The 18,625-nt window shown below is 61.9% G+C and overlaps 2 protein-coding genes across 11 annotated transcripts; one reads left to right on the top strand and one right to left on the bottom strand.

The window, feature by feature from the left end:
- Positions 1 to 613: 613 nt before the first annotated feature.
- TOMM6 (translocase of outer mitochondrial membrane 6) lies at positions 614 to 1,550 on the bottom strand. The gene is made up of 3 exons (XM_080358403.1): positions 1,372 to 1,550; positions 1,120 to 1,221; positions 614 to 938 (listed from the first exon to the last, which is right to left on the bottom strand). The coding sequence occupies exons 1-2, from the start codon at positions 1,521 to 1,523 to the stop codon at positions 1,125 to 1,127; spliced, it is 249 nt and encodes an 82-aa protein (XP_080214529.1). The 5' UTR covers positions 1,524 to 1,550; the 3' UTR covers positions 614 to 938; positions 1,120 to 1,124.
- A 91-nt stretch (positions 1,551 to 1,641) lies between these two features.
- LOC308049019 (uncharacterized protein) lies at positions 1,642 to 17,262 on the top strand. Of its 10 annotated transcripts, none has more exons than XR_013923222.1 (14): positions 1,642 to 2,270; positions 7,811 to 7,915; positions 8,176 to 8,289; positions 8,492 to 8,644; positions 8,749 to 8,881; positions 9,084 to 9,175; positions 9,305 to 9,477; positions 9,580 to 9,668; positions 9,758 to 9,886; positions 9,995 to 10,029; positions 10,173 to 10,271; positions 10,420 to 10,623; positions 10,745 to 10,936; positions 11,414 to 11,521. XR_013923222.1 is itself a non-coding variant. In XM_080358397.1 (14 exons), exons 1-14 carry the CDS (start codon positions 1,873 to 1,875, stop codon positions 17,138 to 17,140), a joined length of 2,004 nt encoding a protein of 667 aa, XP_080214523.1. In that variant the 5' UTR covers positions 1,642 to 1,872; the 3' UTR covers positions 17,141 to 17,262. The 10 variants fall into 10 exon arrangements, 9 of the variants coding, with proteins under 9 accessions (XP_080214523.1, XP_080214522.1, XP_080214520.1 ...); XM_080358397.1 differs by lacking the exon at positions 9,995 to 10,029 and adding an exon at positions 17,126 to 17,262; XM_080358396.1 differs by lacking the exon at positions 9,995 to 10,029 and adding an exon at positions 11,819 to 12,348 and having other exon boundaries at positions 9,341 to 9,477.
- The last annotated feature ends 1,363 nt before the right edge of the window (positions 17,263 to 18,625 follow it).

Here is an 18,625-nt window from a genome sequence, read left to right as displayed (position 1 = left end):
GGGATGTTTGGCTCGGGGCGGCTGTGGGGCAGCTCTTGGTCACAGCGCGCAGAACGTTTTAAACCGAAAACCCGCACAAACGCATCCAAAGAGCCTGAGCCCGCGCTGTGGTCCCGCTGCCTAACGCTCAGGGCTGGGAATTAATCCTGCTTTATAAACAGGATCTCCCAGGAGCTGTCGTGTGGGTTCACAGCAGATTAAATCGCGGGCGCAGCTCCCTCGGCCTCACGTGGCGCTTCCCCCGTCCCCTCCGCAGCTTCGGCACCCGCTTCACCGCTGGGAACGGCCAACTGGTCCCAGTGCAGGGCGCCCCAATGCTATGCAACACCAAACCGCTTCTTCCTGCCCCGCTCACCCCTACAGCACCCGTCCCGGGTTTATCTCCTCCAGACACCCCCCAGGAAACCTCCTGGTGCCGAGTTCACCTGCGGCTTCTCACAGGTTCGTTTGTCCTCGGAATAATTAGCCGATGGGTCCTGCTCACAGCCCGGGACTGCACTCGTCCCTTTGTCTTTTGGGTGTGAAATACAGAACATGTTTTTATGATTTTTTTGTAAATCTTTACTCTTTTTACACCTTGTTTTTGTAAGCTGAAGTTTTCTTATTAAAAAAAAAATGAAATTCCAGTGGGTTATGTCGTTATGCTACATTAATATTTATTAAACACCTCGGGGGGTATGGAAGCAAATTCCACACACGCTGGCTTCACGTCCTTGAGGAACATTCTCACTGTGCCTCGTAGAACAAACTGACAATCGATTCTCCCTCTCACACCCAGTGTCTTTTCCCCCCTTGTTGTAGCGTCACGCGGGAGCTCAGGAGCGCGAGCGGCAGCTCTGAGGGGCAGAACGGGCCCCCCGAGCGCCCCACGTCGTGAACGGGGACGGTCCTGTCCCGGCGTGCGGGGCCAGCTCCGCCCCGCCGGCTCCGCTGCTTTCCTGTGTCGGAGATGAAGCGGAGTTAGACAAGGCTGTTCCTAGTCCGGACTCGTGCTGTGCAGCGACTGAACAGCTTCGCGGCCCCCGGTGCAGACCAGCCTGGGTCGCGCTCTCGGCCCGCGCGGGCGCAGGGTCCGCTCCCCGTTATCCTGCAGGTGACCCCCCCGCTCCCCGGACTCACCGCCGCTACGGGCCGGGCTGCGGGGCCATCAGGTCGATGTCCGTCAGGTTCCTGGCGACCCAGACTCCGGCGGCGAAAAGCCCCAGGTTGACCAGCAGATTCCTGAGAGACAAACCGGCAACCCTGGCTCCGGGGCCCGCTGCTGCCCCCCCGGGTCCGCCCCTGCCCCCCCGGGTCCGCCCCTGCCCCCCCGGGCCCGCTCCTGCCCCCCGACCCCGCTCCTGCCCCCCCGGGCCCGCCGGCGGCGCCCACCTGCGGAAGTCGTTGCGGTCGGTCGCGAAGCGGTACGCGCTCCACAGCCACCCGCGCAGCCCCAGTGGAGCGGCGCCCGCTGTCCCCGCTGTCCCCGCTGTCCCCGCTGCCCCCGGCCCTCCCGCCACCGCCGCCCCCGGCGCCGCCGCCATGCCGCCGCCTCGCCTGGCCCGCTCCGGCGCTGCCTGATGGCGTCACTTCCGGCGCGCGGAGGGGGGGCGGTGCCCGCGAGGTTCGTGCCGGTGCCCGGACCACGTGCAACAGCAACAACAACAACAACGTGCAACAACAACAACAACAACAACGTGCGACCACGTGCATGAGCGTGTGTTTCCCCGTGCAAGGCGGAAGCGGCTGCGGGTCCGTTTGTAGCGGGAGCAGCCGCGCAGCGCCGCCCGGGGAGCCCCGGAGCCCTGACCCCCCGGCTGAGGTCGGGGCTCCTGGAGCCGGTTTGCCCAGCGGCGATAGCGGCGGCGGCTACAATGGGGAAAACTGCGGGGAATGGTGAGCCGGCGGGGGTCCCTCCGCCTGACCGAGCGTTTTGGGGCGCAGGCGCTGGGCCCGAGGCGGGACGGGCGCAGCGCGGGCAGCGCGCCGCACCGAGCACCGGCGGGGCTTGGCAAACGTCTGCGGCTCCCTCGGTCCCCCCCGACCTGTGCCCGAACCTCCGCTCTGCTCTCGCTTTCCCTTCGGCTCCTTCCCGCTCTTGCGCTCTGGTTCGTGGATCCCGACCAGCTCTGCCCCCGTGGCCCCAGCGGGTCCGGCCACCAGCGACCCCCCCGCAGCCTCTGCGGCTCTTGGGAAAACCAGAAGCCAGCTCTCTGCCGCTTGAGGCGTCGCAGCGTCCCCAGGACGTGCCCGTTTCCACCCGGAGGTGACTTCCCAGCAGCAAAACCCAGGTTATTAGCGCTGTGAAGTCTCACACATGTACCTGTTGTCAGAGCACCCTGCACTGGCGCTTGCCTGGTTATTCATCACCTTTTCCCAGCGCCCCAGCACTTATCTCACTGTAATTATGGCACTTGCTGCCTCCATTTCCACCCTCTTTGTCAGCACATGATCTATTACTGTGCCACGTTCCACATCACACAATGCAGGAGGAGCAGCCGGGGTCACCGCGACGCCGGTCACTGCAGGACGGGGCGTTCACCGGGGAGCGGATGGGGCACCGGCTCCTGTGTTCTGCTCTTGTGCCCAGAAAAAGCAGCCGGTGGCACCGAGAGCTGCTGGAGTGATGCGGCCCCGCAGGGACGTTCACCGCGGAACCGCGACCCCAGCGGGGTTTGCACCTTTGGGGTGTCACCCGCTGCTGTGGGGACAGGGAGGTTCCTTTAAGGGTCCTTGGTGGAATGAGCTCTGCTGCTGTATTTCTTTCCCAAATCACAAAGAGCTAGTTGATCCATCCAGTTAATTAATTGATTTATAGCTATTAAAGACTATAATTAACTGACCAGCTGGGAAGCTGCGTGTTACCTGCTCGGTGGGAGCAGGCTGAGAAGCAGCTCTGGTGTGCCCTTGGCTGCCCCGTCCATGCAAACAGCTCCACTGTTTGGGCTCTTTGAGGGGTTTTGCTCCACCACAGACTCTGCGCTTTCCCTTTTATCTCCTCCTGTGTTAACATTTGGTGCGGGAGCTCAGCCGAGCCTCAGCCTCGCTGTTCTCCCTTATCTCCTCCCGCATTCCTGCAAGGTCGCAAACTCGTCTTCAGGAGTTTGCACAGCTGGACAGACCAGTTGGGACCAGCTCGTTATCAGAGCGTTCCCTGCCCCGGGCAAAACCTCCCGCTGCTGTCAGACCCTGACACCACACAGATGTTCCTTGAGTGACGCATCTCATCGCTGGGCCGCAGAGATGTCTGTGCCTGGTACCAGCACATCTGGCTGGTGCTAACAAGCTCCTGGGAGTGCTAATGAGCTCCTGGGAGTGCCGTTCCCTGTTGGAACGCAGGGAAACAGGGAGGAGATGCTGTAGGTCGTGGCAGAGGCTCCCCAGAGGCCACGTGCTGGCAGGGCAGTGGGTTCTGTCCCCAGGGTTGCTGGGGGCGGCGATGCTGCGAGCGGGGCCCAAACCCACTGCAGCGTGAGGAGCTGAGCGGACACCGGCAGCCACAGCTGAGCCGCAGCCTCCCGGCCGTGCCCGAAGGTGGGTGTGATGGCAGCGTCCCTTCCCGCTGGACCCCGTCCTGCCAGACCCTCTCGCCCTCTTCCCTCCCCTACTCGTCCCTTCAGGTTGTGCTGCAGCCCCTGGGGGGGACCCTGCTCCCCCAAATCCCCCGGCACAAGGCTGGGAGTGTCTGGGGAAACCGTGCGGCTGATCCAGGTGATGCTGGAGCTGGATGCAGGTGGGTGCTGGGAGGGTGGGCTGAACGGACACTCTGTGCCCTGGGGGTTCAGGGTCCCCCTTGCATGGACACGGTGCCCTGGGGGTGCAGGGCCCCCCTTGTTGGACACGGTGCCCTGGGGGTGCAGGGCCCCCCTTGCCCAGCAGAGCAGCAGAGGAGGGATGGAGCAGGACCAGGGGCTGCACCCAGAGGCTCATGCGGTGCAGAGTTTGCAGGTCTTGCACCAAGCTCAGCTTTAAGCCGGGTTTGCTGAGTGTGAGAAATGCAGTTGTGATTTGTGCTTAGAAGATGTTTGATGTTTACAGATAAAACCAAATGAGGCTCTGAACCTGGAGAAAGGAAAAGGTGGTTAAGCTTTATGTAAAAAGTTGTGAAACTTGTTTATGAAGTTATATTGATAGAGGGAACTAACATTTTAAGGGTTAACCCACCACATAATAAGAGCCTACTAACAAACTAACACTTTAAGCCACATAATGAATGCCTAGTTTAGAGCTCTATGTAACCAGTTGTGTTAAGAAAAAACAGAACCTCATCGAATGCCAAGATAAGAAGTTTTACAGCACCAGCTGTGAGCTTTGAGGAGACAAGATAACCAAGATTTACAGCAAAAGGGGGTGCCGGTCTGGTTTGGCAGACTTGGCAGCTCGGCTTCCAGCCAGTTCATCGTAATGAGCCAAAAAGGTAAAAAGTTCACTATGAGGAAGCTGAAGGAGCTTCATCCACAGATCCCCAAAGACCCTCCTCAAAACCACCAGGTGCCACTCTGCAGGCGAACAGGGGAGACTATGGAAATGGTTATCGGAGACTCAGAAGTGGGGAAAGGTTATGAATACATATAGGTGTTCCTGGGGTCATTATGAATATGTAACACCTTACTGTATGTTATATGTAATAGGTAATGGTCAAGGTTGTTGAACAAATCGAGTAGGGTTCAATCATATTATGCATATCGTTGTAAGAAGTAATTGCGCTTGTGCAAGTTTAATTATATTTTGTAAAAAACTTGTAATAGTAGCTAAGCCAATGGCCGGATGCCGGACCCCGACCAAGCCAATGGCCGGATGCCGGGCCCCGACCAAGCCAAATGGCCGGATGGTGCAACAGATAACAGAATGCCCAGATGGTGCAACAGATAACAGAACTCCAGAGGCAGAAACACCAAGCGACACTCAGCAACATCTTTCACTGTCGACTAGCCAACCAGGAGCTAACTCGTCAGGGTGTCCCAGTGCATGAATGAGTGTATAACATATATAAGCACATACGAAAAGTTGAGTGTGTGCCGTTGGTGGAACTGAGCTTCCCCCGGTCACCTAGCGCCGTTTTGCCTAATTACTGCTTGCTTTAAATTCGCTTGCTTAATAAAATTAATTAATTGGCTCAAAGACTCGTCTTCATTTATAACATTATAGATAATCACGATAAATAGCACGCACTCATTGGAATAAATTGCTTAGAATTTATTGCGGCAAGTGGGCAAAACAGCGCTGGGCGGCCGGGGAGCCCGCGCTCCACCGCGGCGCGCCTGTCCAGTAGCAGCAAGCTTGGTTAAATGTGGGAAAGGATTACATATTCGTGATTATTCCAGGAACGCCTATACATACTCATAACTTTTTCCTTGAAAAGGCCATTCTTATTAAAATGAGTTCCAAGGAATTATATCTATAGTGGTCACCTTTGGCTCTTTCCTGTTGCGCCTGCGCAGTGTCTCCGGGTGATCACTGGTGGGGGTCTTTTGGATGAAGGCTGCAGTCTATCTTGTGCACTTCTTTGGCCTAGCACACTGGGTTTGGCCAAGGCTCCAACGGCTTGAGCTGGTTTTCCTCCTGCTTTGTGCTGAAGCCCCCCCTGTTAACTCATTCACACAAGGATGCAACTGGGCCCTTATCTCTGTCAGTCTCTTACTGAATGTTCTGCAGGGTACACTAAATTAGGCTTTTACACATATCTGTGGAACAAGTGTTTTACAAAGACTGCATACAGGTTGCATTGTTTGATGGCAGCATGTACTAATATCATGTTATATGCTCAGGTTTCACAGCCACTGATAACATATCCATTTAGACCGGTTTGATTAACAAATACATCGTTAGGTCTATTACACTGTATTTAAGCACACCTCGTTGTTAAAAGGTGTGCGTGTTGGGTGGAGCAAATCCCCCCCCCCCATACCCAGCGCTGTTTTGCTTATGCTTTAATGAACCTGTGTTTAAGGAATTGGATTAAATGCTGTTTATTCATGGAAAAAGCGTGAGTTACGTATTTCACTGAGGGACGTCAGGTAACCAGAGGGACTGGGCTGTCCCTGGTGCAGAGCCCAGTTTGGGCAGAGGTCTGTGCAGCCCCCAGGGGATGCGGGGGAGTCTGTTGGTCCGTCGTGCTGCTCGTTAGCGAGTGTTTGTTCTCGGCAGCTGAAATGGGCGTGAGGAGACGATCTGCAAACAGGAGCGAAAGCTCCTGCAGGGGATCTCGGCTTTCAAGGAAGGGAAACCGAGTGCTGGGGAGGGCTCGGCGGGAGCGCCCGGGGCGGGCGGCAGCACCTGCCCGCTGCCATTGGCTCGCGTGGGGCAGCCGCGGGGCGGGGGATGCGGGCGGGCCGGCGGGATCGGCGCCGGGGCCGGAGCCGCAGCCGGAGGGGTCTCCGGTGGAGTCTCCGCTGGAAGGCTCTGCTATGGAGGGCTCTCCCTTTGATGCTCCGCGGGGCTGCGTCTCTCCGGGCGGACGAGCTGCTTTCCAGGTCCACCTGGGACCCATCTGCCAGGTAAAGGCTCCGCGTGGGGACAGGAGCGCTCTGTTCTTCCTTTTCCTCTCGGCACCGCCTGGTCCCTGCCGACCTGCGAGACAAAGCGTGGTGCCGACAGCTCCTGCCAGCCTGGGGCCTTACTGGTGGCTCTGGTGGCTCTGGGAGCCCAGTGCCCCGGCCGGGCTGGGTTTGGGTCCGGGCATCCCCTGCTCACTGGGACGGCGTCCGGACACACTTACTGCACGGAGCGAGCAACACGGTTTACATACGTGATCATTATATCCAACTCTGTGCATCTCCAGCTGGAGGAGTTAATATGCGGAAGGCAATTAAGCATGCTCACTAAAACCGAAGGGCACGAAGGTTCAAACTGGTGCCCTGGTGATACCTCCTGTTAGCTGGTTGGTCACAAGCTGCACGTTTTTGTGAAGGCGTGTGGTTTTTGTGAAGGCGTGTGGTTTCTGGGAAGGCGTGTGGTGGTCGCTGGGACCGTGACGATCGCTGGTCTTCCACGCAGCCCCTGTGGCCCCGTGCTGTGGAAACCACAGAGCCTGAGAAGTGCAGGGTTTGGACCCTGTGCCCTCGCAAAGAGCCCAAACCATGCCTGCTGCAATGGAGAGACAGGACACAGCTTGATGCAAGCAAAATGTCAACTTTATTGTAATTTCTAACATATTTTATACCTATTCTAAACAGCGCGTCACACGCTGATTGGTTTGTTATTCTTTCTGGATACCTCCTGATTGGCTAATGTTTGTTTAGGCAGTTGCTATCTTGATTAGTGCACTCTCCTTAGTGTGGCAGCAGCAGCAATTCCTTCTTGACAACCTTAGTAACTCATAATTTTACCTACACAAAGGGTTTAGCACATCCTGTCTTTAAGTACGGTTTCTGTTTTTCGTCACCAGGGTCTGTGACCAACAAGCTCCAGCATCAATTGATAGGTGCTGGGAGTTTTGCTGAGGCCAGCCAAATCCTGTCCCACACATGCCCAGCTGGCCCCTGGGACAATAGCGGGAAGTGCCACTGGGTGCTGTGACCCATGGGGTTTGCACGGGGCCATTGAAATGTGGCTGCGGGCGGGGGCAGGGACGGGGTGCCCGGTGCCAGGGGAGCAGTCCCAGCACTGCCAGGAGCCGTGTCCCCTCCTGGGACGGGGAGCGGGTCTGTGTGTCCCCAGCTCAGCCACCTCTGCGTCCCGGCTGGTGACGATGCCGTGTGGCTCTGGGTGTGACGCAATGCTCGGGGCTCAGCAGAGCTGGGGACACTGCGGGTGGCACCGAGCTGGCAGCTGTCCCCGAGCCGGCAGTGACGTCTGGGGGACGTGCTCACCCTCGCCTCTTCCTTTGCAGTTGGGTGCTGACCTCCCCGGGGCCTCCTCACCGGGACCGGGGCAACAACCGGCTTTTGGCAACATGTTCCCCCCGCCGGGCGGCAGGAGGGGCTTCCCCAGGGAGGTAGGCGGCTTTGCAGCCCCCCTGCTGCCAGCGAGGTGCGAGCGGAGGGGCTTTGTGGGGCGGGATGGGTGTCTGCTGCTCTATGGGTTGGGATGCCAAAGAGCCAGGAGGAGCATCCCTGCGGCGTGGGGAAGAACCGGGAATGGTCTGGGACCTTGGTGGGAGAGGAGAGTGGATGGATGGGTTCCTGGCTCAGCATCCAGCCGGTGCAAGGGGGACAGGGAGGGTCTGATCCTGTGCTCCCTGTGTCCTCTCCCCAGCCCGGTCCGTGGAGAGCTGGGCGACCGTGGCCTCGTGGTCCCAGCCCCCAGGACGTCTGGGACGAGCCGCCCTGGGAGCCCCCGCACAGGAGAGGCCGCCGCGGGCGGCACCCGGTAAGGGGACACAGGCTGGGATGAGCAGACGGGGGACGGAGCTCCCGGGGTTCACCCGCCAATCGGGGTGGCCCAACCCAGGGGCTCCCCAGTGAGCAGGAGAAGCGGAAAGAGCTGGGGGCTGCGTCAGGAAACGGAACTGCAGCAAAACCGAAACGGCGCGGCGAGCTGCCGGCCTCACTGGTGGCGCTTTGTGCCGCAGCCCCATCCCTGGGAGCCCAGACCCTTCTGTGGTCCTGCCGACTTCCACGAGGACGGGAGCTGGGCACCCCAGGACTGTCCCCCGCCACCACCCTGGGACAACAGGGAAGACAACCAAGGACCTGAGGACCGTTTTGGAGAGAGCTGGCACCCGGTGAGGGGGAGAGGGGCTGGGGGGCAGCTGTGTGGCTATCCCCAGCATGTCACCGTCCTCACCAGCAGCAATTTGCCATTGCAGCCTGGTCCCTGTGACCCCAGAGACCCCCCTGGCCCTCCTAACTTCCCTTGGAAGGAGGAGGACGGGAGATGGGCACCCCATGACTGTCCCCCGTGGGTTCACACAGAATACAATGGAGGACCAGAGGGCAGCTTTGCAGAGGACTGCTACCTGGTGAGGGGCTGGCCGTGGGACTGAGGGCAGGGAGTGGGTGACATGGGGCAAGGGCCATTGCCTGTCCTGGTGACAAGGACAGCATGCAGGGACAGACCAGTTTCCCTGTGTGGCACTGGGAGCAGCGGCAGCCCGGCTGCTCTGCTCTGCAGCCACAGTGTCCCCGTCCTGCCCCGTGTCTGAACCCCCCTGTTCCCGGCAGGATCCACCACCGCCTGGCCCCGGCTCCTTCTCCCGGCCTGAATTCCCCGCAGAGGAGCAGTGGCCGCCCTGGCCCCCCGGCAGCCAGCACGGGTGGGTGTCTGTGCCAAGGGAGGGGGCGCGGGGGGGCTGCGCTCAGCTCTGCTTTACAGCCCAGGGCTGTTGCAGCGATGCTGCTGGCCCTGCTCAGGGTGGGGAGTTTGCACCGCAGACCCTTTCCAGCCCCAATCCCCCCTGGGGCTGCTTTTGCCGCTGCAGGGAGCAAGGGGGCTTCCAGGACGGCTGGTCATCTGGGGGCTACCGTGGCCTGGGGAAGAAACGCTGTCGACGCCTTCGCCAGAGCTGCCGACAGTTAACCCTGGTCCGCCCGGCCCCGTGTCACCGGCCCGCCAGAGGTTTGTGTGACCCCGTAGCGGCTGCCAGGAGCCCCGAGCTGCTCCCCAGCACCTCCAGGTGCAGAGCGAGGAGTCACTCCCGTTGTGTTTCGCACCCTGCAGGGAAGCAGCCGCCCTTCAGGTCTAATGCTCCTCGGCCACTTCCATCCTCCAAAGATGCTGCGCAGCACAAGGAGCAGATGCCTCCGGTTGTGGGTTTTTACCCCCCACCCCAGCACCCAGCGGTGACCCCAGTTTGCACTGTGTGCTGCTGTGCCCCTAACCGCTGTGGTTTCCCCAGGGTGCTCCGGCAGTGAGCGAGAAGGTCGCGGAGCCCCCCAAAGCAGCTGACACCCCTCAGGACAGCCCGGCCGCGGGTCCCCAGGCTGCGGCAGCGGGTGCAGAGCCCGAGCAGGCAGGAGTGACGCCGGTAGGAGAGCAGCCCTCTTGGGGACTGGCAGGGGGGGCTCCCGCCCTGGAGGTGCCTGGTGTTGGGGTCTCTGCAGCCAGTGTGACATTTTCCTTCTCTCTCATCCAGCCCTTTTGCTCTTCACTTCGCTGTCTCTTTACCAGGCACGGACGTGTTCCTGACTCTTCTCTGGGGCTGCAAAGCCCCGTGGTTTCCTTTGGGTTTTTGGTCCCCGTCCATCCCGTCCCCCAGCTCTTCTCCCCGGGCCACACGTGTGTCCCTGCCTCATGCCATTGTGTGTCCCCAGGTGGAGCCGGGAGCCGGGCAGGACCCTGCGGGCAGCCAGGACCCCTGTGCTTCGCAAACAGAGGAGGAGAGCTCTGCCAGGACGGGGCAGCACCTTGAGGTATGAGCTGATGTGTCTCTTCTTCCCACCTGAAAGCAGCACCCGGGGGAGGTGGCACCTCGCCATCCCCTTTGCAGACCTCTGGTTTTGCCCGGCGTTGCCAGCACTCACCGCAGGCTCTGTGTTGCATCTGTAACGCTTTGCGCAGGTGGAGCCCAGCAGCCCGAGTGTCCCCGAGGCTGGCACAGGTGGTGGGTCACGTCCCCCGACGCCCACAGCCCCCACGGAGCCGGCCCAGAGGGTCTGCGCAGCCACTGGAGAGGGGGACGCTGAGCTCTGCCCACAGCCCCCGGGATGGCAGCGTCTGCCCGGAGCAGCTGGAGCAGCCGAGGCAGGATCTGCCTGCCATGGGGTGCGTCTCGGTGTGCGGGGGCAGCTCCCTGGCGTGTCCCCCCAGCAGGAGAGCCCCCCAAGGCTCCCCGCACTCCTGTGCAGCCATTGCTGTCCTTCTCCAACCACCTTCTCTCCTGCAGCTCCTCAGTGACCTCCAGACACCCGAAAACTCGCCAGTCGCCCCAGAAGCTGCTGCCGAGCCTGGTGCACAGCCCGGCCAGGCTGGTTCTGACGGCTGCACCGCACCAGTGACCTCGCCAGGGACCCGGCACCTTCCTGGGTCTGCTGAGACAGAGCCGGTACGGGGTCCGGCTGCCTCTGCTCCCCCTGAGGTATCCCCGTGTCCCCCTGTTTGCAGGGTTATGGAGTTAAAGTGCGGCTTTGTCTGGAGGCAGAGCCCGTGTCAGCCCCGCTGCCGGCTGTGCCGGACATGCTGATAAACGGGAGACAGCTGGGAAAACAGCCAAAAAAATAACTGGAGGCTTGAGAGTGTGCTGGAGCGTGAACGATCCCGGGACTCGAGCTTTAACGAAGCAAACGAGACCATTGCAGAGTGGCTTAATTACTGCCTAATGGGGAAGAACAATCTGCTGGCAGGGCTCTCGGGGCGATGCCGCCAGGGCTGGGGTGGAGCGGGGGGCGAGGGGCAGCTCCCGCACCCACGGAAGGGTGGCAAACCAGCACCCCAGAGCCGAGCGTGACCAGTTCCTGGCTGGCAGTGGGTGCCAGCAGCCCAGTTTGGCCCCAGCCTGCCCAGTCCCTCTCCCCTTCGAAGCGCCTGACCCTTCTTCGCCTTTTCCACCGTGCAGGCTGCAGACGGCCAGCGCCGGCTCTGCTCCGCGCCCCCGGCGTCCTCCCCGGCCGGCACCGACCTCCGCTCCGCCACCGTTCTCGCCAGGAAGGAGGAGATTGAGCTGGTGAGTCCCGGGGAGCCCCGGCAGAGGTGGGGGGGGGGTCTCTGAGGACCCTTTTGACCACGGGATGAGAAACGATGCTGGGTTAATTTGGCATTTTGGAGTCACTGGGGAGAAACCCCCCTCCAGGTGACAGTTGTTGCAAGGGAAGGTGCTTGTAGGCAAGAAGGGCTCTGCAGGGGCTTGGACACTGTTATGGAGCTCATGGACCATCCCCAGGGGGAACAAATATCCCGGGGGGCACATACTATGTGGGGAGGTCTAGGGGCACCTCTGCTGAGCCCGTGTGCTCCCCGGCAGTCGTACCAGCAGTTCAGCCTGACCGTTGCCGTGGTGGCCACGATGCTGCTGCAGAAGGAGCCATCCATGGAGGCGGCGCTGGGGCTGGCGCTCAGGGCCAACCTGCGGCAGCGCCGGCTCCATCACCTCCGTGAGCTCGAGAACTTCATTGACAGCTACGACTCGGCCGCTCTCAGCCGCTGAGGGGTCAGGGGGAGCGGACATACACCCCCCCCCCCCGCCACCCAGGGCTGGGGGGTGATGGGAGGCCGTGCTGGCACATTGGGGTGATGGTGCTGAGCCCTCGTGTTGAGGTGGTGTGGATGTGTTGGCACCGTCCCACCAGCTCTTGGAGATGCAGGAGGGGGGTGGTGCTTGGTTTTAGCCCCTCTGTATGTGCAGGGAAAGGGGGAGCTGGTTTCGATGAGGGAGAGCAGCTGTGCGGAGCTCCCGTCCCCCCAGGTCCTCACTCCCTTCCCAGTTCACAGGGATGTGTCTGGTTCACAGGGTTGTTCTTGGTTTTAAATCTAAAATAAACTATGGTCTTTGCAGCCCCTGCCCCGCCATTGCTCTGTACTATGCACAGGAGGGGTCCCACGGTGTCCCCCCATCCCAGACACACTATGGGGGACCCCAACCCCAGCTCCAGCAGCTGTCCCCAGGGATCACACCCCTCTGGTGACATGGCCAACACCACAGTGACCCCAGAGGGGAGGAAAGGGGCAACCGAGGTGGCTCCTGAGTCCAGGTCTCAGCTGAGCTTTATTGGAGCATCGTCTGCATCCCCTCCCACCCCTTCCCCGCTGTGCCAGGGGTACAGGCTCCCCCAGGGCTGGAGAGCATCTGGCAATGGTGCTTGTCCTTCCAAGAGGTGTCCCAGGGAAGGCTCCGGCCCTGGCTGCCAGCACCCCTCCTGTCCCCCAGGTCCCTGCAGCAGAACCATGCAGGCAGCTGCCCTTGTCTGGAGCACCCGCTGCCCCCCCGAACGTGGCTGCTCTCGGAGCTGCCGCCTTGCCCGAGGTGGGAGCCCCGGCGCGGGCTGCGGCGCTGGGCTCCCTACCTGCTTTACCTGTTCCTAATTGCAGGGGAGGCCGGCAGGAATTGCAGGCTGAGCTTTGCCAGCAGCCGCCAGGGGGAAGGATCCCAGCGGCTCCCACCAGTCTTGGGCTGCGTCCAAAACGCACTTGGAACACGTTGAGACTGTGGCAGGGCCCGGCAGGATGGCAGTGCCGGTCGAGCACCCCCTGTCCCCTCTGCTAGGACACACTGCAGTGTTTGCTGCTGCCCCACGGCTTCGCCGTCCTGCCCGCAGCCCTCCCCGGGGGCTCCCTGCCCAGGGAGCTCATCCCAGGCTTGGGGATGGGCTTCCCGAAGAAGAAACCCTCCTCCTCCGAGTCTGAGTCCGAAGATGAAGAGCAGGTGGGACACCAGGAGTCATCCTCCTCTGTGATGTCCTGCAGGTCGATGTCCTCTGGCCATGGGCTGTGTGGGGCAGGGCACGTGGATGGGAAGTGTGGATTCCCATGGCCTGTGGGTGTTCGGGGGTCAGGGCCCCCCAGAGCTGTGTGGTTGCGGGCTCCAGCCCCATTGGGACCCTCTGTGTTGGGCTGGGGGGCAGAGGGGTCTCCGGCCGGAGGTCCCAGCATCCCTGTGTGTGCAGCAGCATCCCTGCTCCGCTCCTTGGCTGCCCCGCGGTCCTCCGGGCTTCGGAACGCTGGATGCAGAGACGCCTGGTCCAGAAATGTGTCTAGAAGAGGGAAAACAAGGCTGGGTGAGGAAGGGGAAGGCTGAGCCAGCCCTGCCACAGCCCCTGGTGCAGGGATGGAGGGCTGTACCCACCAAACCCCGGCTGCCAGTGCTCACCCTCCCGCGGGAGGCGGCTGGGGGCTCGTCACTGCTGCCCCAACCCTGGCGTGGGCTGTACCCATAAAACACACCCCGTAAAGGACCCAGGGGCCAAGCAGAGCCAGGTAGTGCTCCCACACCCCCAAGCAGAGCAGCAGGATCCCTACCAGCCCCTTCCCCAGGCCGCCTGCAGCCCCCGGCCGCCGCGGTGCCGCCCGTCCCCGCCGTGGTCCTGCCCGTGGGGCCAGCTCGGGGTGTCGAACCGGGGGATGGGGCTGAGGTGAAGGCTGAGTCCGAGGAGTCGGAGGTGGTGGAGGACGCGTCCCGTCCCAGGCTGCAGGTCTCGGAGCAGAAGAGGCGGCCGCGGCGGCAGACGAGGGGCTGCCCGCGCAGCGGCTGGCGGCAGCGGCTGCAGCAGAAGCAGGCGGCGCGGGCATGCCAGCGCAGCCCTTGGTGGGTGGCCTCCTCGCTGTCGGCACCTGGGGGGCAACCTGGGGTGAGGGGGAGGCTCTTCCCACCGCCCCGTGCCAAAAACCCGGCCCCCGCAGCGAGCCGCGGGGCTCTGGCTCCGCAGCGCTCCCAGCCCACGTCCCACCTGCCCGGGCGGGGATGTCCCGCTCTGCCCTGCCCTGGGGACACGCGGACAAGGGGGCAATACCGATGGGGTCCCCGCAGGCCTGGCAGGGCTCGGCAAAGAGGCTCTCGAAGCAGCTGCAGCAGCAGGGCCGGCCGCTCGTCATCACGTAGCGCTGCCCGCGCAGGGGCACGTCACACTCCAGGCAGCAGAAGTGCTCCAGGTGCCAGCGCCGGCCCTCCGCCTCGATGCACTCCTCCATGAAGATCAGCTGCAGGGGGAAAAACAATCCGTCCTCTCATCCTCTAAGCACCCAGAGAGAAAACTCGTAGCCTGGAGGACGCTTTGCTGTGAGGAGGAGCGAGGGGGAGCCCCCGTGCCTTGGCAAGGGCACAGGGCTCTGCAAGGCTCAGAAGGAACTTTCCTCCTGCCCACCACAGCTCTTGCTGCCTTTGCAGCCCCCAGCCAGGCACAGGAGCTTTAATCAACAGCAAAAGGGGGGGTGAAAGCCTCTCCCCACTCAGCACCCACCTGGTCACAGGAGGCACAGCGGGGCCGGAAGAGCTCGGCGTGGTGCCGGCCGCAGTAGATCCTCCCGTCCTGCTGGAAGTAGATGAGGTCGACCAGGGGCTGGTGACAGAAGTGGCAGGAGAAGCAGGACGGGTGCCAGAACTGGTCCCCCAGCCGGGATGCCGAAATCCCCGGGTCGCCTTTGTTCAGCCTTCTGCCGCACTGCAAGGCAGAGGGACGCGGGGTTCAGAGCCCGGTTGGCTTTTGGGAACAGGTCCCCGCTCAGGAGTGGGTGCCTGCGGGGGATGCCTCACCTTCTTGCAGGGACAGCCATGGCAAGGACCTGGCACGGGACACGCCAGCCCCTGTCCCAGCGCCTCCCGTCTCCGGCGGGCGCTGAACGCTCGGAGCTGCTTCCTCTCCTCCTCGGCGAGGTCGGGGCAGAACCGCTCCTGCGTGGGGAGGGGGGTCAGGGGATGCTCGGTGGGGGAGCGCGGGGGCAGCACCCACCCACCCGTGTCTCACATCGCAGTCCTGCGGCGGCAGCTGCTGCAGGAGGGCTCTGGCACGCAGCCGGATCCTGTCGGCGGCAGAGACGGGCTGCGGCGAGCGGCTGCCGGGGCACAGCGGGACCTTGGGGTGTTGCACGGAAGAGAGAGACACCAGCAGATTTTTAGGGGGATTAAGCTGCGTTGCTCGAGGTTGCTAAAATGCATTTCATTCTGGGGTGCTGGGCTGCAGGTACCACCCAAGGATGGCACCCACAAGGCTGGGGGAGAGCGGGGAGCGAAGGGAGCCCTGGCAGAGCTGCGGTGCTGCCCACCTCGGGGAGTGCGGGGTCTGCGGGGGGCTCCGGGTACTCTTCCAGGGCACAGCCGGAGTCGCTGTCGGACGAGGCCGGCGGGAGGCCGGTGGCGGTGCCGCAGGGCGGTGGCTCGTCTCGCTGGGGCCATGCGGCGCTCGGCCGGGACATGAGCTGGGGAGAGAGCGGCAGAGCTGGTGAGAGCGGGGGGAGCAGGGTCCGTCCCCAGGACACGTGTCATTCCCATGGCAGCGGGACAAGCAGCGCCTTGCCCACCCCAGCCGGGGTGATGCTCGGTGCCACCGCAACCTCAAGGCCCTCAGTTGAACCCCTGCTGAAATCCAAGGGCTTTTGGATGCTGTTCCTTTCTCTGCAGGGGTGATACGCAAACTCACCCCGAGGACATGGGTGCTCGGCAGGGCAGCGGTTTGTCTGCAGAGCAGGAGCAGCTGAAGGGATGGTGACGGAGAGAAACCGGGCAGGAAAGACCCTGGGTGTCTGTGCTGAAGCTGGAACAGGTTTTTGGGAAATAGCTCTGGCCATTCGCTCACCCGCAGCAGGAGATTTTCCCGGCTCCCGCCAGTCCTTTGGCGGCACGGAGAACCCCTGCTCTGGTGGCCAGTGAGCAGGGCCGTGGGAGGAGACCGAGGTCTATCCCAGTTCAGTGGAAAATAATTTATTCCCCTCGGGCTGCTATTGTTCTGCCCGGAGCGGCTGTTCCTGCTCGGGCAGCCAGCTCGCCCAGCCGTCACCATCTCGCCTGGCTAATGGTTACACGGTGGAAACCCGGCCGGTCCCGTCCCCTCCTCCCCACGCCGTGCTGTCCACCGCTCGCTTCCTTCCTGCCTTGGCTTTCCACAACACAGGCGAATGGTGATGGGGTGGCTCCTGGACACCGGCCCAGAGCCCGACGGCCTCTGCCCAGGTTTCCTGCCCTGGCGTGGGGAGCGAGGGTGGAATGTGGGTGGGATGGGGCTGAGCCGCTGCTCCAGGGAGCAAGTCCCAGTGCTGCAACCAAACAGCCCCAGGACACCCCCGGATTCACCCCATGCAGTGCCCACTATGGACTGATAACTGCTCTGGAAAGTGTTTTATACAGCAAGTGGCTTGGCAGGGTCTCAGGCTGAGGTGGCGGTAACCCCCAGGTCCTCCTACATCGCTGTCACCACAAGGACCAGTTCATTCTGCTCTGGGATGGTATTTCTGCATGTTTGGTTTATCTCCTGGCCAGCACCAGCACCTGCATCCCCACCGCTCCCACTAAACAGCTCCAACACCCCCCGCTCAACCCCTGCTCCCACCGTGCTCCCCCCTCCACAGCTGCCCATTTTTGGGGTGCTGCAGCGGGTGGAGCAGCTAGGGCAGCTCAGGTTTCCCTGCCACGCACCTGGGTCAATGATTAACGCTGCAGATTGGCTGATCAGCGGGAGAAAACAAAAGCGCTGCTTGCTCCTTCCTGGGGCTTGGGGTCTGCCAGCCCTGGGCTGATCTGGAGGGGCTGCAGGGCTGGTCACAGGGGGCTTTTAAAGCTGTGCTCAGCTCTAGGGCCTGCACCGGGAATGATGGAATCATCTGACCCAGCTCTATGTATCCACAGCCCTGGCCTTGCTGACGGACCACTGTACCTGGGGACCTCCGCGGGCTCTGTGACCAGTCCCAGCTCTGCTGCTGCCTTGTTTGGGTGACACAGGTCTCTGCTTTCCCTCCCAGTGGGAGGCGGATGGCAGTCCCAGGCTCTGCTTGCCTCATTAAACCTCCAACCTGCATTTGTTTAATCTGCTGGGGCTTTGCTGTAATTAGAGCCCTCAGACAGACTCAGCAGAGCTGGGGGTGCCCATGTGGCCCCAGCCCCATGGCAGGGTGCACAGGGCACCTCATCCCAGGGACTGGGAGCCCAGTGGGTGATGCTGGGGGAGAGTGGAGGGCAGGGCTGCTGGGAACCCATGGGCTGTGCTCAGAGCCCAGCCCAGCTTGATGTGATTATGCCGGCTGGCAGCTGTCTGGGCTGGAGGCAAGTCCCTGTAATTAGCCCCAGACGGTGACAGTGGTATGTGCCTCCCATGCTAAGGAGCCAGGCAGCCCCAACAGGTCTGTCTCCTCTGCTCCCTGTCCCCTCTTCCTTCCCGCCGTCCCTCCAGGCACTCCTGCTATTGCCCTGCAAAAGGGATACAGGGATGCTCCCCGCCTGCCAGGCTGCAAACAGCCGCCCCGGCTCCGGTCCCAGTGCTGGCACCGCCTGGCTCGGTGGCCCCTCAGGATTCCCCTTCCTTCTCCAAGCATGTTTCCCACAGTAGCTACAGCCCTTTGCAAAGTGGTTGCATCTCCCTGGGTACAAGAGGCTAAAATTCACGAGAACATTAATCTCATTTGGCTCCCTGGGAGCAGCCCCCGTCTCCAGCTGGCGTGTGTGGGCTCCCGGCCCTCTCCTGCCAAGGTCACACATTAACTTGCAGCGCAGCCACCCCGGCCCATTCGCATTCAGGGCAGCTGCTCTGTTCCCAGCATGGCCAGGGGCTGGTTGGCATCTCCCCCACAGCCTTTTGGTTTTCTGAAGTCACCTTTCCATCTTACAAGAACCTGTTTCAGACCCCTCTAGCCTATTTTTCAGAAGCACCAAACGCCCCCCAGCTCTGCAACCCTGAGGAAACACAACAGTTCACCACCACCAAACCCACCAGATCCCCTTTCAAGCACCCAAAAGCACCGGCAGCTTTCAGAGGTGCAGCTCTGTGTTCACCACCTCACCCACAGGATAACCTGTTTTTGCTTGAGCTCCTGTCAACACAGCTGCAACGAAGGTACGTGGAAATAGAGGTGAAGAGCCAGAAAGATGCATCTTTTCTGGGGTGAGATAAGCTGAGGTCTGGCAAGGCGAGCCCAAGCAGCTAGTTCTGCAGCGCAGCCCAAGCCAGGCTGCCCGAGATGGAGCCTCTCGGGAAGGAGCCCACGGTGGCTTTTGGGGCTGCAGTGGCACGAGGTGGAGCAACGCTTGGGTGCTGCTGGCTGGGTGCAGCCACCCGTGGGCTCATGATGTGGAGGGACAGGGTCAGCACAGCCCCCCAGTGACAGAGGGTCTCAGCGTCCTGCTCTACCATAT

Source organism: Nesoenas mayeri, assembly GCF_963082525.1.
Source record: "Nesoenas mayeri genome assembly, chromosome: 23".
Lineage (NCBI taxonomy): Eukaryota > Metazoa > Chordata > Aves > Columbiformes > Columbidae > Nesoenas > Nesoenas mayeri.
Note: the sequence above shows the minus strand (reverse complement) of the source record. Positions and strands in the feature narration are given on the sequence as shown.

What these genes read in the sequence shown, in the direction of transcription:
- TOMM6 (XM_080358403.1), bottom strand. Translation starts at nt 1,523, where the DNA reads ATGGCGGCGGCGCCGGGGGCGGCGGTGGCGGGAGGGCCGGGGGCAGCG. An exon ending in GACCGCAACGACTTCCGCAG is followed by an intron (nt 1,222 to 1,371) that starts GTGGGCGCCGCC and finishes TTTGTCTCTCAG; the next exon opens with GAATCTGCTGGTCAACCTGG.
- LOC308049019 (XM_080358392.1), top strand. Translation starts at nt 1,873, where the DNA reads ATGGTGAGCCGGCGGGGGTCCCTCCGCCTGACCGAGCGTTTTGGGGCG. An exon ending in TTGGAGAGAGCTGGCACCCG is followed by an intron (nt 8,645 to 8,748) that starts GTGAGGGGGAGA and finishes CTGTGACCCCAG; the next exon opens with AGACCCCCCTGGCCCTCCTA. An exon ending in CCCCCCGGCAGCCAGCACGG is followed by an intron (nt 9,176 to 9,304) that starts GTGGGTGTCTGT and finishes GACCCTTTCCAG; the next exon opens with CCCCAATCCCCCCTGGGGCT.